Raw genomic sequence first — 24,429 nt, 5'->3', positions numbered from 1 at the left:
ATGTGCCCAGCACACAGGATTTGCTACTGTCCTTGCTGTCATCATGGCCACTGATAAGAGTTTGCTGGAGGGGTGACTCTGGGGTCTCTGCAGGATGTCCCTCTAGTGTCTCCTTCTTGCCAACAGCCTGGCTTCACCTTGGTCCCTTTTTCTTCTGTTTTCTCCCCACCTCACGCCCACGGGTTCTGCATAGACTGAAAAGCTTCCTACAAAGTCAACTATTTTGTTGTTCGCTAATTCTAGATAAAGAAGGGAATATACCCAGGCCCAGCCTGGTCACACAGTTTCCCCCTCTTCCCAACCCTCTCTCTCCCAGGGTATCAAAAACTAGGATTACTAAGGAGGAGAAAAGCCCTCCAACTAGCACTGCCTGGTTATTTTTCAATTCTGGCCTGCTGACTAACACAGCATTTTCTAATTACAACTCCACCAGGAAGCTTTACAGTTTCAATAAAAAAGAAGGAAAAAAACCACCCAAATTCAAACCTTATAAAAATTCCTACCTTGTATAAACAAACAACATCCAAGCAAACAAGCCAATCAAATAAGCTGTGTCCAAAGCAGTGATACAGCTGGAGATTGTGGGGGTTTAGATTTAGAATCCCAGGTCCACATCCAGAATCTTCACTCACCAGGTGGGGAATGGATAACCTCTCTGACTCACAGCTTCTTTTCTGTACTGAAGGTCAAGGTGTTGCTGGTTTGTGAGGCTGTACAAATGAGGGGCAGAACAGAGGGCAAGTGCTTTGTGATGTGTGGGATACCACACAGATATTAGACTGAGACTGTTTTCTGGTATGAAAGGTCACATTTGGGCCTGGCTTTAAGCCTCCATCTTGGTACAGAGAACTCATGGGCTACTCCTGGAGGGCTGAGTCCTCAGAAGATACCTAAACTGCAGTGGGAGATGCTTCTTCCAGAGGAATCAGGCTTTAGCCAGTATCCTAGAGATCTTTAAAACACCAAGACTCTAACTGGGAGATACTTTTAAGTGTTTTAGATAATGTGCATCTCGGAGGATGCAGTCTAAGATGGCTACCACTTCTGGAGAACTGAGATCCTCTCATTTCATTCCTAGAAGCAATCCTCAGAACTAGCTCAGACTCTGACCTGTAGTTCTAGCTTACTCCAGTTGCAACAGGTATTTAAACCACTTGTGCTGAATAGGACTGACTCCTTACTTGGGCCCATGAATAGCTAAAAGCCAAAGAAAATCTTGCCATCTCATCCCTGTCTCCATTTTTATGTCTATCCTTGTTCTAAGCCATTCACTTTGAAGTCATCACAAAATGAAGGAAGGTCAGGGCTTACCAATAACAACTTTATGACAAAGGACTGAAAAATACCTGTAAGGAACAGCAGAGTCTTACAGGATAGACTCCTCCCTTCCAAATGAGGGCAATTACCTATAATGATAAGGCTGCACCCTAGAGCAGAAGTGATCATATCTCAGGGGAACCAGATTACTCCCCTCTAGTGATGACAAGTGATAACAACTCCTCTGGAACCCTCTGAGAACCAGAAATGAAGAAATGACTAACTAGGTCATACCTGTGACCAGAACTGTTAAAATATGTATAACTTTTGCTCAATGCCCTAATTCTTTGTCTACTTAGACCTAAAGCTCAGATCTGTCCACTGCAGACAGTTGAACATGTCAAGTGCTGTCTTTCTGTGATGATGGCCTATGTCATTTAATAAATCTCTGGTCTCTATCCTTCACCATTATCATCTCTTTATTTGTTGTAACAGGGGTAGATGGCCAGACCTGATGTGGAACCCCTGGAGTTTGGGTTTGGAGCCTAAAACTCTGCATTCACTATCACAGGTTTGTTCCATCTCCCAAAACACATCTGAGTAGCAAGCTGCTTTGGCTAGAGATAGTGGTTGGCCAGAGAACAGAGGCTGCCCTTGGCTTTGAGGCCCAGCAGGGTGTCAGTGGTTGAAGGCTAGCCGTTGCAAGGTCTGGGGAGAGGTGACAACCTGGACAGAGGTGCCCTTAGGAGCCAGGATCCATGGCTTTAGCATCTGTGTGCCCTGTGGGTAAGGCTTGAAGCAGTCTGAATTCGGCCATATCACTGCTGATATTCAGAGACCAGTGAACCACTCTGTACCCCTGTTCCCGCAGTCAGCCATGCAGACTGTGTATGGGAAACAAATGCTTTTTCCCTTCAAAGCTGAAGGACTTTGTTTAGCTGAGCTCAATTCCAGAGCCTGTCACTCTGGCAACCAGTCTTTGGGGGATTTACATCTCATGCATCACAACACGGGAAGAGCCATTCACCCAGTAAGGGAGGGTTACAAAAAAACCTCACAACACAAAACCAGTGTACCATCCCCCACATCCAAGGGGTTCTGCCATAGAACAACAACAAAAAAAAGAATCAATGAGAAAAATCTCCCACAAGCCCATTTGGCCTTGGCTGGCAATCAGCCAAAGAGGAATTCAAACTTAATCAAACTTTCATGTCTCCCTTGTAAAGCCCAGGAAATCAGTAATTGGTTTTATAATTGAATTTTCTGATCACGTATCAAAGGAATGGGTACTGCCAAAGGCCAAGGAATGGCCTGTCTCCAGTAAGGACGGCCAAAGTCCTGGTAGAAGCTCTGGGAGGTAGGGGAGGAGAAGGAACTGCTAGTTGGCTAAGAATAGAGCCTGTTATTTATAACCAGAGGCAAAGTCAGTGACAGCCCAGGCTTACCCTTACAAAGTGGTCTCCCCTAAACACCCACCGCAGAAACCCTGTGTTTCCTGGATTCAGGTTCAGAAAGGCAGCCATTAGCAATGGTAGCAGTGGCAAGCAGGGTGGAAGATGAGGGAAGCAGAGGGAGGGGCACTATGCTGGTGTAAGGAGCTATTTCAGAGCATTAGGGAGAGGCAAAGCTGCCTGACAGACAGTGGCCTGGGCAGGGGAGGAAGAGGCTGATTCGAGAGCATCTCTAGAACAGAAGTAGAATGGAGAAGGGGGAGGAGGAGTCCAAGGTTTCAGCTTGTTTAACTACTAGAAAGTTGATGTTTCCTATATAGAGAGGACAATAGACGAGCCTGCACCGTGCACCCCATATCCATTGGGTTTTGCATGGGCTGGGGCTGAGGAATGGATGGTCTAAATAATAGAGTGATAACAGGCACAACTCAGCTTTAGTGTGCTAGGTTAGATGGTAGACCCGAGGCAAGCTTCACAATCATCACACCAGTTCATTTTCCAACAGCCCAAGGAGTAGATGACTTATTATTCCCATTTCCTGGCCCAGACAAACAAGGCTCGGCCAGGTGCTGGTGGCTTACACCCGTAATCCTAGCTTCTAGAGGCTGAGATCTGAGGATCGTGGTTCAAAGCTGGCCCAGGCAGGAAAGTCCATGAGATACTTATATCTCCAATTAACCACCAAAAAGCCAGAAGTGGAGCTATGGTTCAAGTGGTAGAGTGCTAGCAGTGAGCAAAAAAAGTTCCAGGACACCACCCAGGCTCTGAGTTCAAGCCTCAGAATAGACAAGATCCCCTATCTACCCCCCAAAAACCTCACCAAAACCAAACCAAAACAACTCCCACAAACTGAGCAAGGCTCAGAGATTAGGGGTGAAGGATTGTCCACCTGTGAGCCATATAGCTGGGATTTAGATTCAGGATAGACCCTGGAATCCATAAGTTGTCCTCTAATGCCAGACCCTTCTTTATCTGCAGAGGAAGACATCTTACAGGCAAAGAGGGATAATTAGGACAGGGTTCTAGCACTTAAGAGGGAAGTGTGGTTGAGAAGGAGAAGCCTGAGGGTTCACCATCAACATTCATTAATTGATCTATTTTAAAGTTAACTCAAAAGACAAGCCACAGACTGAAAGAAAATATCCCTAGTACATATACCTGGTATGAACCTGTATATGGAAGTATAAAAAAATTCCTAAAATTCATTAATAAGACAAACAATCTAATAAAAAGTGAGAATAAAAGAATTCAACAGATACTTTACAAAGGAAGATACATGATGGCCAAAAGGCATATTAAAAGGTGCTAACTAACTAGCATAAGTCATCAGGGACGTGCAAATGAAAGCCACAGTGAAAAGCCACTGTACATACTAGAATAACTGAAATGAAATGGCAATCCAAATGCTGACCATAGTGTAAGGCAATGGCAACTTTACACATTGCTGTGGAGTTTTAAATAGGACAGCCACGTGGGAGGTGCTTGCAGGTTTCTTACACAGTTGACATACTATCCCATATGACCCAGCAACTCTATTCCTAGATAAGTACTAGGACATATGAAAACAGGTCCACACAAAAACTGTATGTGAATGTTCTAGCAGTGTTGCTCATAACAGTTCCAGAATGGAAACAACTTAAATGTCAACCACTGTATGTCCTGATAAAGAAATGATGGTCTAATGTTGGGCCATGTTTGCAGAAAGTAAACTTGGTGTTATAGTGAGAGAGTGGTAAGAATCCAGAGAATCTGGGAGAAATTTCAGAAGCATCTGAGAGCTTGGAGACACCTAGACTGCATCATCCAGCCCACTTCTGGCTAGGAAAAAAGCCAAGCGAAGGCTTTTTCCTGCCAGGGTTGAAGCAAAGAGAGTAGCCCTCAAATTCTGCAAGAATTGTCCCACAAAAAGCACTAAGCTGGTCCCCTACATCCCTGCCATGCATGGGAAGTATGAGGCTCAGAGAGGGATGGGGCCTGCTTAGAGTGGGCCTCCTAAATTAGTAGGAGTTGAACACTCCTACTATGCTACCAACTGGGCAACGGACTTTTATGTTTGTTGACAAGGTGCCATGGGACTTCCAACTTAGTTAAAAGATACAACAAAGTGTTTCCTACCAAAGTTAGTATATCACATGCACCAGGAAGGTAATCTGTGCCAGGTACTGTAGAGCACTTGATCTACCAACCATCCTATACTTTGTGTGCAGTATGGTGTTGTATACGCTCGAGAGAAGAAAATAGATACAGACATCTCACAGTTAGCAAACACGCAAGCACTGGGAGAGCCACAGTTCAGGCAAGGCAGTCTAGCACCAGAGTCTCTGCATTCCTTGCAATAGCCCCAAGCTTGTCATTCATACATCACTTTTATCTCCACATACCTGTAGAGTCCTGAGATCAGCCTCTTCCCTACCTTTTTTTTGCGGGGGGGGGGGGGAGGGCAGTACTGGAGTTTGAATGCAGGACCCTACACTTTGTTAGACTCTTTCACTTGAGCTATACCCCATCCCTTTTTGCTTTAGTTATTTTCAGAAAGGATCTTGTGATTTTGCCTGGGACTAACCTCAGTCCATGATCCTCTTACCACTGTCTCCTATGTAGCTGGGGCTATAGGGGTGCACACTGTGCCCAGTGAGCCTCATCTTAAGTCTATGTGAAATTATGGATTTAAGGCATTGATTTCTTTTCAAATATATATTACAACACATATACAACTACAGAAGTAGAAGAAAAAGGTTTATCTAGCTGACATTTAATCTTGTACCTCACCAAAGTATACCTGCTTTCCAGAGAAATACTGACACACAGGAGTTCCCGGAGCTGTCTGGCTCACTGCCTATGGGCAGAGCTCTACATGAAGTTTAGAAGAGTGGTCCTCTTTTTTTGTCAGATATAGGGCTTGAACTCTGAGCCTGAATGCTGTTCCTCAGCTCTTCAGCTCAAGGCTAGCACTCTACCACTTGAACCACAGCGCCACTTCCAGTTTTCTGAGTGCTTAATTGGAGATAAGAGTCTCATGGACTTTCCTGCCTGGGCTGGCTTTGAACCAAGATCCTCAGATCTCAGCCTCCTGAGTAGCTAGGATTACAGGTATCTGAACACTGAATCAGAGGTGGGCTGTCAACTGAAACATTTTGCCTTTTCTTCCTAAGGGCATAATCAGGCAGCTCCCAGACTCCTCTGCAGTTTAGGTATGACTTCAAGACTGAATGCAGGCCTGCCAAAACTCCCATCCGTTGCAGCCTTCCTTTCCCTGTTTGCTCATCTGGGTCAGGAGTGCAGCAGAAGACCCTGAACTGAGTGCTGGTGAAGCCACTGCCCACAGAGAGGAGCTGGCTTTGGCTGCATGAAACACTGTGCCCCCATCTCCTGCCCACATTTTTGTACTGGACTGTGATGATGAAAGCAAAAGGGATTTGTGCTTGTGCCAAGACCAGGACTTGTATGTAGGAAATGAAGAGTTTCTGCTCCTGGGGGCTACCCGTAGAGCTATGTGATGGGTGAGTGTCCACATATGGTAAAAGATCACACAGACAGAGTCCTCTGTTGTTTTGACTTTCCTCAGATCCAGATTGGGGAGGACTGGGCCTGTCTGGATTGCAGAGACACTGACTGCAATTAGAGAGGGATGCTCAGTTCTGGACTCAGAGTACCAAGAAGCAGCCAGACTTACAGGCAGGGAAGGACAGGGCAAGAAACACTGGTAGCTGCTTCCTGGACTGAACTGTCAGGGCAGGAGGGATTTCTCAGCTTTGGAAGGTGTAGTGTGCATTCTGGCCCAAGACAATGGAGCATACTGTGAGCAATGATTGTCCATGGACGACTTGCCCACCCTGAGCTATGTGCTGAGATTAATTCTAACTGGTACCATACAGGTCCTGAGAGGAAAAGAGCCAAGAAAGAATTGCAGAGGATGTGAGCGCAGAAGATCTGGGGTTAAGGGCAGGGATGGGTGGTGGAGAGATGATCAGATTAAAAACACAGAGACTCAAGCTGTGGCAGAGCCTGGGAAGAGCTGTAAGATGGGCAATGCTTTCTCCTGACAGGAGGGGATGCTGTGCTGAGGGCTGTTTTTCAGCAGGAGGCTGGGTACAAATTTAACCAACTCCTCTGGCTTCTGTGTGGAGCACAGATTGGGGAGGGCAGCCAAGGCAGTGGGGAGGTTAGAGACTAATGAAATGACTTGGGGCCTGACCAGGGCAGAGATATTTGGTAGCAGCATCTCCTCTGCTCTGAGCTCCACACATCCTGATGGTGCCATGGGACACTTGTCCATGAGCTTGAGGGTTTGGGGTGTGAGCCAATCAACAGAATGTGCAAACTGTTTGTGACAATGCCCTTACCCAGCTGCCCAAGGGCCTTCCTATCCCCACTCCAAGCCTGCACTGTACATTCTACCAGGTCACTCTTGCCAAGCAAAGAGCTCTTGAAATCCACCCTCTGCCCCCCACCACCCTGGTGCCCTTGGACCGATCAGACTGCAACTGACAGCTTTAATGGCCCTTCATTCTCTCCCACACCCCGTCCCCCCCTCCCCCCCGAAGACATGGTTACCCTCGACACAAAGGCACTGGTGGTTCCATCTGACAGGATTTTCCTCCTTGATTTAGGGTTCGGCTTGACAGCAAGGTGGCCTATGCATGTCAATAGAGGAAAATACAATGTCTTACCCCAATGTCTTACTTCTTTAGTGTACCTCAAACTGGTTATAGGGAGAACCTATAGACTCTGCGGTCACAAGAACGGCTTGAATATGCTGTTATTCTGTAAAAGAAATTTATATTCATCTACCTTAGTGTGCCAATAGTAGATACTGATATGACATTTCTATCTGGCATCCCTGTCCTACTGGGGAGGGATCTTCTGCAGAAAGAAGAGCCTGGGTGTGGGACACCTGGTCATAGGCATGTTGCCTGGGAAACTGTTGCCATCATAGGCAAACCTCTGCTTGCTGTGCATACAGCCTAAGCCACTCCCTCCTCCCCAGAAGCCCATATCCCTTCCTTAAAGCTTTCCGTAAGGACCCAGCCTTCCATTCATCTTCGAGTCTCATACTACTATGTTTCAAGCATGTAGTAAATCTACTATATTCTTTTCCTTTTTTGGGGGGGGTCAGTTTATTTTGAAGACAAATGTGATTGAGGAAAAGAGTAAATTTAAAACTGCCCTACACCTTAAAACTGCCCTACACTGTCCACACCAGCATTCCCATAGGCAGGAACCAGGCCTCTGTCAGGGGCTACAGTTCCTGGCCACACACTGGGGGCTCAAGAGGGGCTCCCTCTCCAGTTGAGTGCAGTCATCAGGGTATCTACTCCTTCCTTGGGGGAAAGTTAATCTTGAACTTAACACACACGTGTCCTGCCTTTGGAACTCTGGGTTTTCTTTCTCTTTTCCATACAAAGGAAGAGCTTTGTACTTGGCAATCACCTTAATTTAGCAATTAAGTTCTGCCAGGAGAATTTATAGAACTTTTTAGAATTTATAGAACTGAAATGGGGGTGGGTAGGGGGATGGGAGATCTTAGATCTGGTTCCTCAGATGTAATGGCTGAAAAAAAAAATGAGTGCCTGTAGGGTAAAGGACTTGTTCTTTCACAGACAGCTCAGGACAAAGCTGGGCCTGGCTTTTCTGTGAAGGGTCAGTGTTCTGCCATTGCGTTCTGGGCTCAGGGCTGGCGTGCTCTAGGTCAAGACAAACTGTCACAGGACAGAGACACCATGCTGAGACTCCATGCTGAGTTCGTTGGGTTCCTAGGTTGTCTACACTCCTGTCCTCTGAACACATGCTGGAAAACCACACTAAAGGAGCAGTGGTCCCTTACCATACTCTCACCATCAGGGCTGGGAGCCCAAGATAAGGTCTGTGTATGTTCCCATTCCTCCCACTCTTCCCCAGGAAAAAGCAGCCTTCCTGCAGAGGTGAGGCCTTTGTTCTTCTTTCCCCACACTGCTCAGAAGTTTCTAGACATGGGCCTAAGGGCTCATTTGCCCTGTGGCCAGCAAGGCCTTCATGGCTCTGTGGGCCAGAGCCATGGCCAGCTGGGACACAGCTGATGTCTGAGTCACTGTGACACTGGCTGAGGCTGGTCCTTTCCCTGTTTCTCAGTGAGTGCTGGTTATTGACCATGTACACACCTCATTGCTTGGTCTGAGACTGGCTTCTAATGATGGCCCTGGTGGGAAGGCTACAAAGGATGATGCTTGTCCTCATGGGTGAAAAGTACACTCTCTGCAACCCAGTTGCTGAGTTTGATGCTGTCTACCACTTAGTAGTGCTGTGTTCTTGAACTGTGAACTGAAGTCTTATCTGTAGGTTGAGAATAATAATAGAACCGACAGATCAATCGAAAAACGGTGCATTCCTAAGGGCAAAATAAGAATAGCAAAGGGCGGGGGGGTTGGGGGGGGACTGAACAGTGTGGGACACACAGCTGTCTGGGAAAATGAAGTCCAGAAAGGTGGCAGAAGATGACATCAGGAGAGATGCTTGGCCCAAACCATGGGCCCATACTTAGCTAAAGGCTGACTTGTCCCATCAGGGCCATGGAGTGAAAAGTGGCTGCGAGGGAAGCAGCTAGCAAAGGTTGGGTAATGATGCCTTTGGGTCTGGGGTTATGGCACAGGGAGGCAGGCTGACATGATTACTGGAAATCAGGAATATAGTTTTTATTCCCCACAAGGAATGTGTGCTGTGGTCCCCATGAGCAAATGCAGTCCTTGTTTCCATGCTGGCTTGATGAGAAAAAAAATTCCACTTCATCATGCCAGGGCACTTGAGTTGGAGGAATCCTGGCTTTAGGATTCTGGCAGAGTCACAGGTCCAGGGACCTGATGACTAGGAGGGAAGATGTGGGAGAGAAACCCTAGAAGAGACAAGGAGAGAAGGACATGGAAAAGAAGAGTGACAGACAAGACTACACAACAACTCCTGGGAAACACTGGAGGTAGTGCTGCCTCAGTGGAAAGGGTTCCCCACTGGAGGTCCCAGTGAGAGCAAGGGACTTAAGCCCAGTGCCTGCCACAGAGGGGAGGTTTCTAAAATGGCAGCTGCATTGTCATTTTTCAGAGAACCACCTATCACTCTGTGAATGCCACTCCCCATTTCCTCCAGCTGAAAGTGTCTTGTCTTCTGACAGGACTGGCTTTTTTTTTTTTTTTTGGGTCCGGTCGTGGGGCCTGAACTCTGGGCCTGCTGTCCCTCAGCTCTTCAGCTCAAGGCTGGCACTCTACCACTTGAGCCACAGCACTACTTCCGGCTTTTTTCTTATGTGGTGCTGAGGAATCGAACCCAGGGCCTCGAGCATGCAAGGCAAGTGCTCTACCACTGAGCCACCTTCCCAGCCTAGGACTGGCTTTTTTGCTCACTCATTTATTCATATTCACAGAAATATGGACTGTGCCCCCATGCTGTACACTGGCAGCATGGTGAAGAAGGAAGAGCAGGTATGTTGCTCATCTGGAGCTTAACTGGTCGGCAGGTACACAACCTTCAGTAGTCCATCTCTGAGTGTCCTGACAGTAGGCCTGGCCTGGTCTGAGCTAAGGACAGGTCTGACAAAAATCGGGGGAGGTTAGTATTAATGAATCAAATGAAAGGAAAGATAGGAAAGGAGAATGCTTCAGACAGGGAAGAGTGTGTGCAAATGCTCTGAGGTAAGGAATCCTAACTAGACTGAATGAAATCTAGTGTCACTAGAGCCTACTTGACTGAGGGTGACAGTGGCGAGAGATGAGGCAGAAGAAAGAGGCAGGGCCAGCCATGTGAGAAGAGCTGGGCATGGTAGGAATTTGGCTTTGTTCCTAGCTCGGCTGGAAGCCACTGCAGTTTTTAAGCCAAGTCATAGCTTGCTTCTAGAGAGGTTGCACTGTGAGAATAGATGAGGGACAGTCAGTGTGACAAGGGGGGGAGGCAGGGGCTACTGCAGGGATCCGGAAATCAAGACGGGGCTGATCAAGACAGAGCCAACTGGCCTCACTCTGGATCTACCCAGAGTCTGCCCAACATGGAATTCCTGTGCCATAGTGCCCTGCTGAATTGTGAACCCTTGGGGCACACTGCCTCTTACAAAGCTAAATTCTGCAGATATCTGTTGGGAACTTACCATAACCACAACTAATTCAGCTGAGCCCTAGTCTTTAGTTTCCCTGCACTGAGCAATCCTCAGGGGAATCCCCTCCAGATTGTACATCCAGAGATCTGTAATCTCATCTCCCTTATAAAGATATCATTATAATTTTATAATGATTAGATAACCGTGAATACCGCTCTTGAAATCCAACAAGCTCTTCTGTCCAGTTCTGGCCCAGATAGCCAGCTCATATCATCCAGCACAAGTGCTAGCAGGCCCAGCTTCCCTTCCCGCCTCCCAATTCAGCCTAAGCAGCCAATGGCTTCTCAAGGAGATGAGGATTAGGATCATTTGCACAGCCAAACTTGCCTCCCCCAATATCTCTGGCCTGAGATCCCCAGGGCACAGTCCTGAAATAGTTCACTGCTGAATTTAGTCCAGCTCTTCCATCTCTGTAGGGGCCTTGCCACTTCTTCCTTCCTTTCTCCTTCCCTCTGTACTTCCCGTAGCAGTGCTGCTCCCTGCCTGGTACTGAGACCAGCTGGCTCCCCTGGTGACTACTGGCCAAGGAAAGGAAGGGTAGCTCCCCAAGCTACCCAAGAGCCTGTGTTGGCTCTTTGGGTACAGTCCAGCAGGCCAGAGCACCTACCAGGAGCTCAGTCACTGTTTTTAGTCTACAAATCTGATGACGAGGTCCTTGACACCTCCCTCCTGGGACCCTATCCAAGCATTCCACTCTGCAGCAAGAAGCCTGGTGAGAAGGTCATGGATTATGCATCTGTTCATGTAGAAGCACAAAGTACATGCTTGACATGTGTAGTGGTACAAAGCATACAAGCTCTGGAGTCAGGCCTTAGAGTAAAAGCCAGTTCCCATAGTTTAGCTTTGTGACTTTAGCTAGGTCCCTTAACTACTCTGTACCTCAATTTCTTAATCTCTAAAATGGAAAAATACTGGTATATTTGTTATCATTTGTTATGGAAATCTATCAAAAGTCCCCCAAGTAGCAGCCATTTAACTAAGAACAGCCACTGTGCCAGGAAGGCAGGGGGAGGGGTGCTTTATTTTGTTCTGTTATATTCAAGGTCTATTTGCTCTCTCAGGCTGTTCTAGCTAACCCTTTTAGCTAGCAGGGAGGAAACGATATAGAAGGTTGTGGTTTACAGGAGGGGACTGGGTTGGACACCTTTTATGTCAGGCCAAGGAGTATAGATTCTACATGGTATGGGCCAAAAGTGGACCAAGAGCCAGGGGCAAGCAGCAGTTTATGGAGGCTGACCTGGTGGGCAGGGGACTTGGAAATCTCTCCAGTATACCTGGCTGCATCAGGTCATTTACTTCAGACTTACTGTCCAAGGCCCAGGATTTTCTGTCCCCTGACCCAGCATATCACACTTAGGCTCCATCTCCAAAGACTACTGAGAGCCAACCTCCCTTCACAGAACAAGGATTCTACCTTGGTGGCACCTGGTGGCCTTACATTCAGTCCTCAGGGTCTTTACTGGTCAGCCTGGGAGGCCTGGAACTCCTCTCACCTTGCTTGGGAACCGTCACCAGCTGCCCTGCTCTTCAATGTTGCCCGCAGTCCCTAAAGTCTAGGGCAGCCCTGCTGAATCTTGATGACTTAATCATTGGCTGGCCTTCCAATAATACCATGTGAACCCCTTCTGCCCCAGGGCAGTACATCTGGCAGGGCCAAAGTCCAGGAGAAGTTAGAGTATGTATTATGGTGGCCTGTTCAGCATCTATTTCTTCCAATTTGGTTTCCTTTTTCCTGGTTTTCCTATGAGATATTCACTCTTGTTTCAGAAACCCATCCATCAACCAATCAATGAAAGCACTGCATCTTCCTGGTCACAGTAATTAATTCTGGAGTTGTCCTATGGTCTTATTTGAACCAACAAGGAAAAAGGCTCCTAGGACTTGGGTGGTACCCAGGGAAGATGCCACACAGGTACACCTGGTGCTCTGAGATGTCCCAAGGTGTACATCAGGTTAAGAATGATGACTTAAGTTCTATCCAGTATCCTGCATGGGGTGGGGGGCAGATCCTATGGAGTTTGAGGTAAGGACTACACAGTAAGATAGTTTAGAGAGATGGTGCAAACTCAGAAACATTACCTGAACTGGTAGATCAAACCTCACCTACAACTGTACCTTTGGAGTTCTTACTCATTGAGCCAGTTGACTTTTATTTATTTTTTTTCAATACATTTTTATTGTAAAAATACTGTACAGAGGGGTTACAGTTACATGAGTAAGGTAATGAGTACATTTCCTATTGAGCATTGTTGCCTCCTCCCTTACCATCCCTTCCCTCCCACCTCCCCAACTACTCACCCTACCCCACTGAAGTTGTAAAGTTTGTTTTCCACATAATATCTTGTATATCTCATTGTTACAATGGGTCAGCCTGTATCCTTATTTAAGCTTTTTTTTTTTTTTTTTTTGGGTCCGGTCGTGGGGCCTGAACTCTGGGGCTGGGCGCTGTCCCTCAGCTCTTCAGCTCAAGGCTAGCGCTCTACCACTTGAGGCACAGCACCACTTCCGGCTTTTTTCTTTTTGCTTATATGGTGCTGAGGAATCGAACCCAGGGCCTCGAGCATGCAAGGCAAGCACTCTACCACTGAGCCACCTTCCCAGCCCCCTTATTTAAGCATTTTGTTTTTTCCCTTCCCTTCCCCAAATTAGAAAAGTGTATATACAAGATGCAGGGCACCAGACTTTTATTTATTTTTGTTATAATTCTTTTGTGTTTTCAGTGCTGCCGTTTAAACCCAAAGCCTTATACAAGTTAGACAAGTCCTAAGTTACATCTCCACCCCCAGTTGACTGCTTTTGACTTATTTTTTAAATTTAATTTCATTGTAAAGGTGACGTGCAGAGGGTTTCAGTTACATACGTAAGGTAATGAGTACATTCCTTGTTGAACATTGATTGTTACCCTCTCCTTTGTTTTTCTCCGACTTTTTCTATCCGCAACTCCCTCCCAAGTTGAAAAGTTAATTTCCAACATAGTGTCTTGTGAGTATCACTGTTGCATTGGTTCACCCTTTGCCCTTTGTCTCACCATTTTGTTGTTCCCCTTCCCTTTCCCAAGTCAGATAAATGTATGTACAACACACAGGGTACCAAAATCAAATGCAATGGCAACAGGGGATAAACCAAAGGGAAAAAATGGAAAAAAAAATAACTTCACATAGTACATTAAAGCCAAAACAAAACAAAGAAAAACCTCTTGTGCCAGTTTGGTTGTCTCTTCTATTGCTTGCAACCAAGAGTGTCAGAACCTACCCAGAGGAGTCTGGGAGTGTCAGATTGCTGCTGGCTTCCTGTCAGATAAAGGGGAAGGGGGAGCTGTGTAAAACAAGCACAGGTGAATGTGTGGACAGCTGTGTGTGATGGAGGTTGGCTGGACACTGTATCTGTCTTCCTACGGAAGTCACAGTGCCATGGACCTCAAGATCCATATGCTAAAGGCTCTATCCCCAAGGCAGCACTGTTAGGAGGTGGAGCCTTGTGGAAGTCCTTATCTCAAGGGTATACCCTTAAAGGGGACAGTGGGGCTCCAGTCTTTTCCTCTTCCTTTTTTGCTCCTTGGTTCCTGAGATAAATGGGTTTGCCCTTGTATTACCCCCAATTATTAACCTGACACATTCACCAGAAGCCCAGAGCTATGAGACTACCAAATAAACCTTAGATTAGAACCTCCAAACCTGTGAGTCAAAATTATCCTTTCTCTTAAAAGTAATTACCACAGGAATTTCATGATAGTACTAAAAAGATGATGAGCATACTCCCACTCTGCATGGGAGGTACTGTAATCCTCTTTCAGCACCAGGGGGCCTCTGCCTCTGAGCTGTGATCACTTTGGCCATTCCTACCAGCCTGTGACTCAGAGCCTCACCCTCATAGTGCTGCTGTCTCATCAAACCTCAAACTTCCTCAGTCCCTGGAACCCTGGGTAAGTTAAAATCTACTCTGCTGGTCCTCCAGGCTCCTCCCTAGAGGTCAGGAAGGGAGCTCTAGGTTCAATGTGGAGTCTAGACTAAATAATATCATCTAGGGTGAAAGGCAACCATGTCACCACAAGCTTTAATTTTTAACCAGTGTCCCTTTACAGGACCTCATGGCCAGCACCACATTGTGAAGTAATATTTTTGTAAATCCTAGAATTACTTTTTAGGGAACAATACTTACATACCATTCCATTTCAGTGGATTCAAAATGCTTTTTTTTTTTTTTTGCTAAGCATACATTTAAAATATGTCACAATTTTGTGATTTTGTTTTGGGGGATTTCATTTCCCTATCTTTCAGGGACTCCAAAACACGGCACTGGCCAGGCAGGCATTTCTCAGCTGTTCTCTATGTCTTCTGAGGCAGTGAGGTCTCTGTGGCAACTAATTTGACACCTTAAAACAAATGTGATCCCAAAGAATATGCCTACAATGTTCTGTGTCTCAAGACAAGGCCAGGTCTTTCTGTGGGACAGCCAGGTAGCCATGCGGGTGGGAAGGGATGCCAGACACTCAGGGAAGGGCTGGCAATGGGGCTCTCTCTGGTTTATCTGCATAGTTGTAAATATTTTTTTCTACAATCACTGTAGAGTAATTAGGGCTTTGGGAGAGGCAGGGGGAAGAGTAAAAGCTAGAAACAGAGAGAAATAGAGAAGAGAGAAAGAGAGAGAGAGGGAGGAGTAGAGAGAGAGGGGGAGGAATAGAGGGAGAGAAGGAGGAGACAAGAGAACAAGTACAAGGCATCACTGCCTGTGGTTTTCATTTATTGTTTGGGGAACTTTTCGTTAATGATTCCTTTTACTTTTCCTTCTTGTTACAATTCCATATCCCTTTCTGCTGGCAATGAACATGTAGAAATTGATGGTGGCCCAGCTGTGAACACCCCACTCTACTCTGTGGCTTGGCAGTGAAGGCAGGCAAGGCCAGGCAGAGGCCAGGGCTGGCTGGGGCCTCCACAGTGACAGAGGGGTGTGAGGAGAGGGTGTCAAATGGGCAGCATTTGACTTTTGCTTGCCTCAGCCTCATCTGGGGACACTCTTGCCCAGCCACTCTTGACATGAGCATTGTACTACCAGGATTCACCTGCTGCTAGGCTGTTTCCTTGTCTCTGATGCCTCTGAGACAATACTCTAGGTTTCAAGCCTATGTGGGGGAATGAAGATATGAATAGAGGAGAATGCAGAACCCACTTCTGCCATCCACTTAAGAATTTGTCCTCTTGTGTCCATATCTTGGGGTTCATTCTTCGTTGTGTTGTTTTTAATGTACTCTGTGTTTTTTTGTTTCCTTTGTATGTTCTTCCCGCTATGGTATATCCGTTGTTGTCACTGTACTTGATTTTGGTACCCTGCATTTTGTACATACATTTTCTAATTTGGGGAGGGGAAGGGAATAACAAAACGCTGAAACAAGGACACAGGATGACCCATTCAACAATGATACCCACATGACAGTATATTGGAAATGAACTTTACAACTTCAGGTGGGTTGGGGGAAGAGTGAGGGAAGTAGAGGAGGGAAGGGATAGTGGGAGAACAATAAGGGAAGGGGTAAAAATGCTCGACAAGAAATGTACTCATTGCCTTACTCATGTAACTATAACCAACCCTCTGTACAGCATCTTTTTTTTTTGGGTCCGGTCGTGGGCCTGAACTCTGGGCCTGGGCGCTGTTCCTCAGCTCTTCAGCTCAAGGCTAGCGCTCTACCTCTTGAGCCACAGTGCCACTTCTGGTTTTTTTTCTGCTTATGTGGTGCTGAGGAATTGAACTCAGGACCTCATGCATGCAAGGCAAGCATTCTACCATGGAGCCACCTTCCTAGCCCCTGTACAGCATCTTTACAATAGAATAAAATAAAAGAATTGGTCCTTTTGACAGGGCTCACTGGCTCCACATTCCTAAATTTCTGTCAGTCTACAGGGAATGAGGCAGGTGAAGACTAGAGTTACTCCCAAACCCCTCTCTCTTGTCTGTGTGTTCTCCTAGAGTGGCCAAAGAAGCCACATCTCCATGTGGAGTGAGAAGTTTAGGGTTACCCCACTTCCTTCTATCTGTGGATTCCTCTGTGAGGATGTGATGCTTGCTACCTTGGAACCACAAGGGTGCAGAATGCCAGCACGGCGTCCTTCCTGCAGGGGTCCTGTCTTACAGGCATGTTGCATGGCTTTGGAAGTAGTTCTACAAGTGCCAGACCCTACTGAGTAAACAATGGCCATCATCATAATTTAATCCATTACTGGCTGGGTGACTTTTTCACACGAAGATGGAATCACTTGTCTAGGATGTAATAGACAAAAGGCCTGAACCCAAGCAAAAACACCATTTCCCCACCATTTGCTCTCAATCTTCTGCACACTGCTTAGATCACACTGCTCTCTTCCACAATGTGCCTTAGCATTACATCCTAATTAACCTTTTAAAATCAGGATAGGTGTCCCTTTGCTTTGAGGGACATGAGGCTAATACTGATTTCTCTTAATATATATTATGTGCTTGAACCCTATTCTAACAGCTTACACCACTGAATCATTTTATCCACAGATACCTCCAAGAGGTAGGTCACTATTATTGCCATCATCATTATCGTTGCAGTCCACATCTTCATATCATCATCATCCAACTGCCTGAGGATGGCAAGGCATATAAACCTTGTCCTGTTGTTTCCCATCAGGAAGTAAAAGATTTGGACTTCACCGGGGCAGCCACGCCCCACAGTCTAAGCCCCACAGTGTCCCACTGTGCTGCATTTTCATGAACATACATGATCCTGTCTTCTGCCCTCTTTCCACTGCATAAATGCAGGGGTGGAAAAGTGGATCAATGGACATAGGAGGCCACCCTGATAGGTGAGAGGTTCAAGAAGGCATGAAGAGGAATATATTCTGTACCTCCTGTCATTCCTCTCTCCATGGATGTGTCTGTTTCAGGGTAAGGACCTTCTGTCCTGTTCTCAGGCATACTTCTGGTACGTGGCCCAGCACTTGAACTGGAAGGGGCACAAAGCTGCTGGATGAGTGGGATCACTCTTGGACTCACCAGTGGCCAGCATTATGATGACGACTCTGGCTAGGCATGAAGCAGAATGATGTAGGGACTCGAAGATGAACAGGACTGTCCTGCTCTCCCAGACTCACAGGATAGTACTGGGGGAAGCAGGTATGTAGCCTGAGTATGACACACGTTCAGAGGAGGGAGCAGGCAATTTCAGATGAAGAGACCCCAAATTCTTAAAACTCTAAGGAGAGATGCTGAGAGACATCTCCCAAATCTGAGACTTTGGTCTCCTCTTCCCATCTCAAAAACTTCTGTACCTTGGAATTGGTTCTTTCTTTTTGAGGAAGATCAGAACTATTGGTGCTATCACCTCAGGCAAGGGTACAACAGCCAGGTCGGCAGGACCTACACAACAGATGCTTCCCCTAAACCAGGAGCCTGGGCCTGACCTAGCCACAGAGCCCAGGTGTAGACAGACTTGGCTGCACCCAGTCCTGGAAGCTGGACTGTTGAGCTGTTGAGCAGAAGCCTCAGAAATCAGGTGCTCACCTTCTCATCTGAGGTGTATATCTGCCCACAATTGGGAGTCCCTTGAACCTTTGTATCCATTCCTTCCACCTATCCACTGGTCTCCAGGAAGGATGTGCTCAATAAGTTTTGTGGAAAAACTGATTGACAGACAGAATGAAACAAATAAACAACAAACAAAACAACAATCCTGAGGCTTTAAGTTGGCTGATTGTGTGAGTGGAAACAGCCTGCTGATGGAACAGAGTTAACAGTGACCAGGGAACCTCACATTCTGATCCTGGGTCTGCCCTTGTATAAGGCTCTTTTGTTTGGGCCAGATGAGCCATGTACAGAATGGAGCCCCACAATGAGATGGGTTTGAATCTGGGTAGGCAAAAAGGTTAAGGCAGAGTTAGGTCATGGACTTCCATGTGTGGAAAGCCTCAGTGCCCCGTCTGTTACAGGTTGTTTATGCCTCTTCTTGGTCTCAGGTTTGGGCTATGGGTGTAGAGGACTTCATTGGTCTCCTTCCCATCCCCATTTGGTCTGACAACCCTCCCTGAACTATCCCCAGGCTCCAGGGAACTCAGACAGAGCTGGGCCAAGATAGCATCCTTGTTCTTGTCCTCTTTAGAATTTATGCAAACTGTGAAGGGATCTGTACTGGGCTGTGGAGATAGTACCAAAAACATTACCATTAGGAAAAGACAGTGTTCAGAGTTTTTCTGTGCTACTTAAATGTCAAGATTTCTTTCACAGTTGTGCACTGGTGGCTCACGCTTGTAATCCTAGCTACTCAGGAGGCTGATATCTGAGGATCTCGGTTCAAAGCCAGCCCGGGCAGGAAAGTCCGTGAGACTCTTATCTCCAATAAACCACCAGAAAACCAGAAGTGATGCTGTGGCTCAAGCAGTAGAGTGCTTGCCTTGAGCTGAAGAGCTGAGGGACAGCGCCCAAGCCCAGAGATAAAGTCCCATGACCACCACCAACAACAAAAAAAAAAAAAAAAAAGAAAAAAAGAAAAGAAAAAGAAAAAGAAAAAAGATTTCTTTCACCAGAGGAGATCTAATGACATTCTGGAAACTAGTTGTGAAATTTAAATCTGCTCCCCAAACATCTGTACTTATCTCTGGGTAGAGGGGAGGACAATTTTAATAGAGCCCCTGGTGAGCAGAAGAGCACTAGGTAGTGATTCAAGCCAGCACTGATTCCTGGTTTTGCTTAGGCCAATGGTCTTGGGCAGCCAATTCAATGCCTGTATCTCTATCTCTAATTGGAAAAATGTAGATAATACTATGCCTATTCTTACTAGACTGCTGAATGGATAATAAATCAATAATAATAGTTAAATAATGAAAGGAACAACAGTAAGACTTAGAATTGTCCTATGCATGTCACATGGACTGTCTGATTTATTAATAGAAAGGTTGCATATGGATGGTATTAGTGTTACAATCATTTTATTTCAGGCAAAAATGTAAGGCTTGGAGTGGTCAAATAGTTTACTCAGGGCCACACAGCTGCTGGCAGCAGAGCTGGGATTTGAACCCATTTCCTAGTACTTTTGATGTCAGGCATTGTGTTAGATGTATAACCTATTTTCAAGGATTTTATAATTAAGTTTGAAGACTAGGCATGTAGATTTATTTATTTTTTTAGAAGGGATAAGAGAAAGAAAGCCATAGTTTTTTCATCTGAATAAAGCTGCATGTAAGTTGAAGTCATTACTTTGCTTCTTCTGGAGGGCAGAAAGTTCTGATATTTCTCCTTATCCATCTTTAAAGGTTGAAGCCAACACTCCCATAGGGGAAAAAAAGATTAACAGGAGAGAACACAGTAGATTTATTTATGAATTTATTTTTTTCTATTGGTCGGTCATGGGGCTTGAACTCTGGGCCTGGGCGCTGTCCCTGAGCTCTTCAGCTCAAGGCTAGTGCTCTATCACTTGAGCTACAACACCACTTCCAGTTTTCAGATGGTTTATTGGAGATAAGAGTTTCACAAAATTTTCTGGGCAGGCTGGCTTTGAACCGTAATCCTTTTACCTCAGCCTCCTGGGTAGACAGGATTACAGGCATGAGGTACCAGCACCCAGCTCACAGTAGGTTTATTTAATTAAAGTTTTGGATAATGAAGAAGCCTTCTGAAATGCAGAACCAGAGTTCTATAGAAAATGTCTATCTTTATGCCTAGATACAAAGAAGAATGAACAGCTATGCAGAAATGTGACTGGACAAAAATAAACTGAGGAGGAAAGCCAGTGGGGCCTATCTCTTTAGATATTTTTTTTTCCCCTTCTGAAATGGAAGTCTTGTTATCTACTCACTATTAGAAAAGATAGAATTTCTTTATGGCTAGCGATTACACTGAAATACAACTTAAGGGTTACATTTCTCTTCTATATAATCTGCTTTAGGGAAGTAGTATTCTGGTTTCTATGATCACCAGGGAATGAAGGATAGAAGACCAGGAGAGTAGAAGAAAATCAGGAGACTTTGTTTCTGAGGTTCTTCCAATGTCCTTCAATTCAATGTATTTAGCATGTGGAGATACCATAGTTATTTTTTTCTGAGCCCCAACACTAGTTAGTATTATTATTACTAACGTATGTGTTAGGTGATAAGGTATTTTAGATATGTAAAGATACACATGCTTTATATCTAATTGTATGTGTCTGTATGTGTCCTTGAATTTATTCACATGGTATCATTGGAAGAGTTTCCTTTCTCCTCTTCCCATTGACCACACTGAACCTTCTAACCCTGTAATTATTCAGTCACCTCTTTCTCAATGTCTGAGCTCAGGCCAGTCCCCAGAACAGTCCCTCTGCTCTCATGAAGCAGGAGCAGTCCCAGGCTAAGCTCAGCATGGAGGGAGTGGAAATCTGGGCTAGAAGGGTTAAGATAATTTTTGTAATGATGACCTGGGAGGGAGCCCCAAGGAGAGAAGGAGTGAGGGCAAAAGAGTGAGGCCCAAGGACAAAAATGGGAGCCAAGAGAACCAAGTGTAAGGAAGAAATAGAAGGAGAGGCAGAGAGGTGGTCCCTTTTAGTTAGAGAAGAAGAAGGAGGAAGCTGAAGGTAGGGGATGATGGGACAAGGAGGAGAGGAGGCAAGACAGGACAAGCCTTCAGCTGAGGTAGAGAAGGTCCAGAGTCCTACGTTTCACTGCCTGAGGCTTCTTCACTATGCATTCCTCCAGGCTGATAATGCTAGTGCCTTGGTTTCTTGGTCCTTATCCTTTTGCCTACTAGCCATGAATCACCAGCCTCATTAATTTACCAGCACACTTTCCTCTGTTGTCTTTCCTCGCTGACCTCCAGTCTAGGCCCATACTCCTCACACATTGTCTACTGTGCAGCTTTTGGACCTCCCTTCTCACCTTTGGCCTCACCCCAGATGGTATGTTCTGCCCATGCCACCCAAGAATGGAGTAAATTCTTACTTTCATCTCACTTCTTCAAGCTCAAAATCTATCAATGGCTCCTTACTGTGAGCAGGGTGAAACTCAAACTCTTGGACATACCATCTGGGGCCCATCAAATGTGGCCTTCCTCATTTCTTTTCCTCCTTCTTACCCACATCTTACACTCTGATCCCATCCGGCACCAAACTCCTCCCCCCGCATCTCCTCTGCCAATCATTACCGGCCCCTGTCTGTTTGGGGGGCTGGTTTGACCAAGCATGTTTCTTCATTAACACCTGCACCTGTCAAACTGCACTAAGATTTCAAAAGGATTGTTCCTGCCTCTCCCCCTCAGCTTTCCTTGACCACCCGTGGAAAGGCTTTGCCCATACAGTCTGTGAGCCCCACAGGCACATGATGACCAGCTTCTCAAAGGCCTCAATATACATGCTCTGTGTGTGCACAGGGCTTCAAACACACACACACACACACACACACACACACACACACAAATACAGTACTGCACAGTCGACATCCACTTGCTAAATTAGGGATGAAATTCCTGGGATTTTCCTTTTTCTCTAAGTACTGGGAGAGCACATTCTGGGCTTGGTGCTCAGTAAGTAAAGGGCTCAGCACAGCGGCTGGCAGCAAGCACAGTTGCTATCAGTGTGAGATGGGTAAGGCCCTGAGCTTGCCTGGGCTCATTCCCACCATTGGAGAGTCTGGTTTTCCCAGGCACCATTCCTGCTGTACCTACTCCTGTATCCCCACCCAAGTACTGGCACATGGAAGTTTACAGTGTGTGCTTAATGGAAACAACATGAAAGAACAATCATTGGTATCCCATCCCTCTCTCCCGTCACCCTTGTGTCCCTTTCCTCTTTTCACATGCTCTGGTTCTATGACCAAAACCAAAGCTGATCTGCTAGCGGAGAAGTTTTTCTACCATACCACCAGATTCCTGACCTGCTTCCAGGGAGTAGCACAACTCCCCCACACTAAGCTGTGTGTGGACACACTGTCAGCCACCCAATTTCCCAAGAACCAGAGGAGCCAATGCCTAAACTAGGATAACTCTGCCCCCCGGAATTAGGATTTTGCATATAAAATCTCAGATTTTACATCTAACGCTATTTGTTACAGATAATTGATTAAATCTAACAAGGCTAGGATGGCTTTCACCTGTGAGGGGGATACATTTTTAACACAATCAGGATCATACACATTCAAATCATTAAGGTTCCAAAGAAGGACCAGTACTCAGAGGCCTCCAGCTGCTCCCGTTCCCAGCCTCTAGGTCTGTGGAAAACTATTAGATTCTCTATTTCATGCAACAGGGGCCAAAGTGTTCCTCTGGATAGAACTCTCAGAGACTGTTTTCTTTTCTCCCTCTGGTCCCCACCCCTTCACTAGTCTTCAGCCCTACAGTGAATGTGAACGCTGAAAATAAGAGGCTTTTATACACTTGTTGTATTAACCAAATGTCTGGAAACCCAAATGAAAAGCTCCCTGGTTCTAGGACATTGACTTCCTGCTGGAAGGAGGCCCTCACACTTACCGGGGAGAAGGCAAAAAGCAAGTTCCTTGGTGTAAAGGACAAAGAGGGAGCCAATTCAAAAATGGTTGCCCTCACACATCAACAAGGCAAGCTATACGAAGGGAGATGGTGGCAGCAAGGTGGATTTTGTTTAATAAATATTTTTTCTTTCCAGGTTAATTGCCCAAGAGCAAGTACTTATATTATGTTGCCAAAGCCTCAATTTAGGACATCTCCAAACCTACCTTTCTCTCCTTGTCACCATATTCCACGCCCAAAGTGTCCATAGCCCGGACAATGGCTGCCAGAGACTGGATGGTGTTGCTGTAGACAACAGGCTTGTACTGCTTCACGTCTTCTCCAGAGAAGCCATCTTCATGGATGATCCTGGAGAAAAACCACACATACCACACATGATGAGTGACTTGTTTTCATTCTACACAAGAGTCCCAGGCATGGGAAGCCCGGGCCACCTCCTAGTTTAGCTAGGTTCTGTAGGACTGATGATTACTGGGGTGCTTCAGTATGCCGTAAAATCTAAAGGTAAAAAAGTACTCCAATTACTGGAAAAGTCATCTGAAAAGCAAAATATTGGAAGAAAATCAAGAGTACTCTTTTCAGATTCTCTATACAAAGTGAAAGAGATGAGGGTCTGGTTAACTTGAAAGCACTTAGGATAAGATGGGCAAAAATGAAAATGATCAGTACATTTTGGTCCTTGGTATTTTAAGCAATGCTCAGTATATAAACTGAGGCACATAACCTCAGTGGCATATTTATGAACATTCTGGTAAGAAATTTGCAAATGAGTAATATATTTCTCCCTCCCTCCCCACCCCTCATCCTAGGACTTGAACTCAGGGCCTGAGTGCTATCCTTGAGAGCCTCTTTGTGCTCAAGGCTAGCTCTACCACTTGAGCTGCAGTGCCATTTCTGATGTTTTCTGAATGGTATATTGGAGATAAGAGTCTCACAGACTTTTCTGCTGGCTGGCTTCTAACTGTGATCCTTAGATCTCAGCCTCCCGACTAGTTAGGATTACAGGTATAAGCCACTAATGCCCAGCTTACACTTCTTGTTGACCGACAACTTTTAGTGCCTTTTCTTTTTAGTACTGAGGATTGAACCCAGGTCCTTGTGCATGTGAGGCAAGAGCTTTATTATAAAGCCACATCTCCTGCCTGC

General features: G+C 45.9%; 1 protein-coding gene across 4 annotated transcripts in view; it reads right to left on the bottom strand.

The window, feature by feature from the left end:
• The window catches only part of Gnao1 (G protein subunit alpha o1), a 156,198-nt gene that overhangs the window by 47,653 nt on the left and 84,116 nt on the right, over nt 1-24,429 (bottom strand). For all 4 annotated transcript variants that reach the window (XR_006148939.1, XM_042689998.1, XM_042689999.1 and 1 more), the window contains exon 3: nt 23,490-23,631. Coding sequence is in view for 3 of the 4 variants with exons in the window: in XM_042689998.1 (XP_042545932.1) it covers nt 23,490-23,631 (142 nt within the window). In the remaining variant the exon portion in view is untranslated. The remainder of the gene's footprint in view (nt 1-23,489; nt 23,632-24,429) is intronic.

This window comes from Dipodomys spectabilis, unplaced genomic scaffold, assembly GCF_019054845.1.
Source record: "Dipodomys spectabilis isolate Male_0828 unplaced genomic scaffold, ASM1905484v1 ptg000130l, whole genome shotgun sequence".
NCBI classification, from domain to species: Eukaryota; Metazoa; Chordata; class Mammalia; order Rodentia; family Heteromyidae; genus Dipodomys; species Dipodomys spectabilis.
The sequence above is the reverse complement of the archived record's forward strand: the minus strand, read 5'-3'. Positions and strand labels throughout refer to the sequence as shown.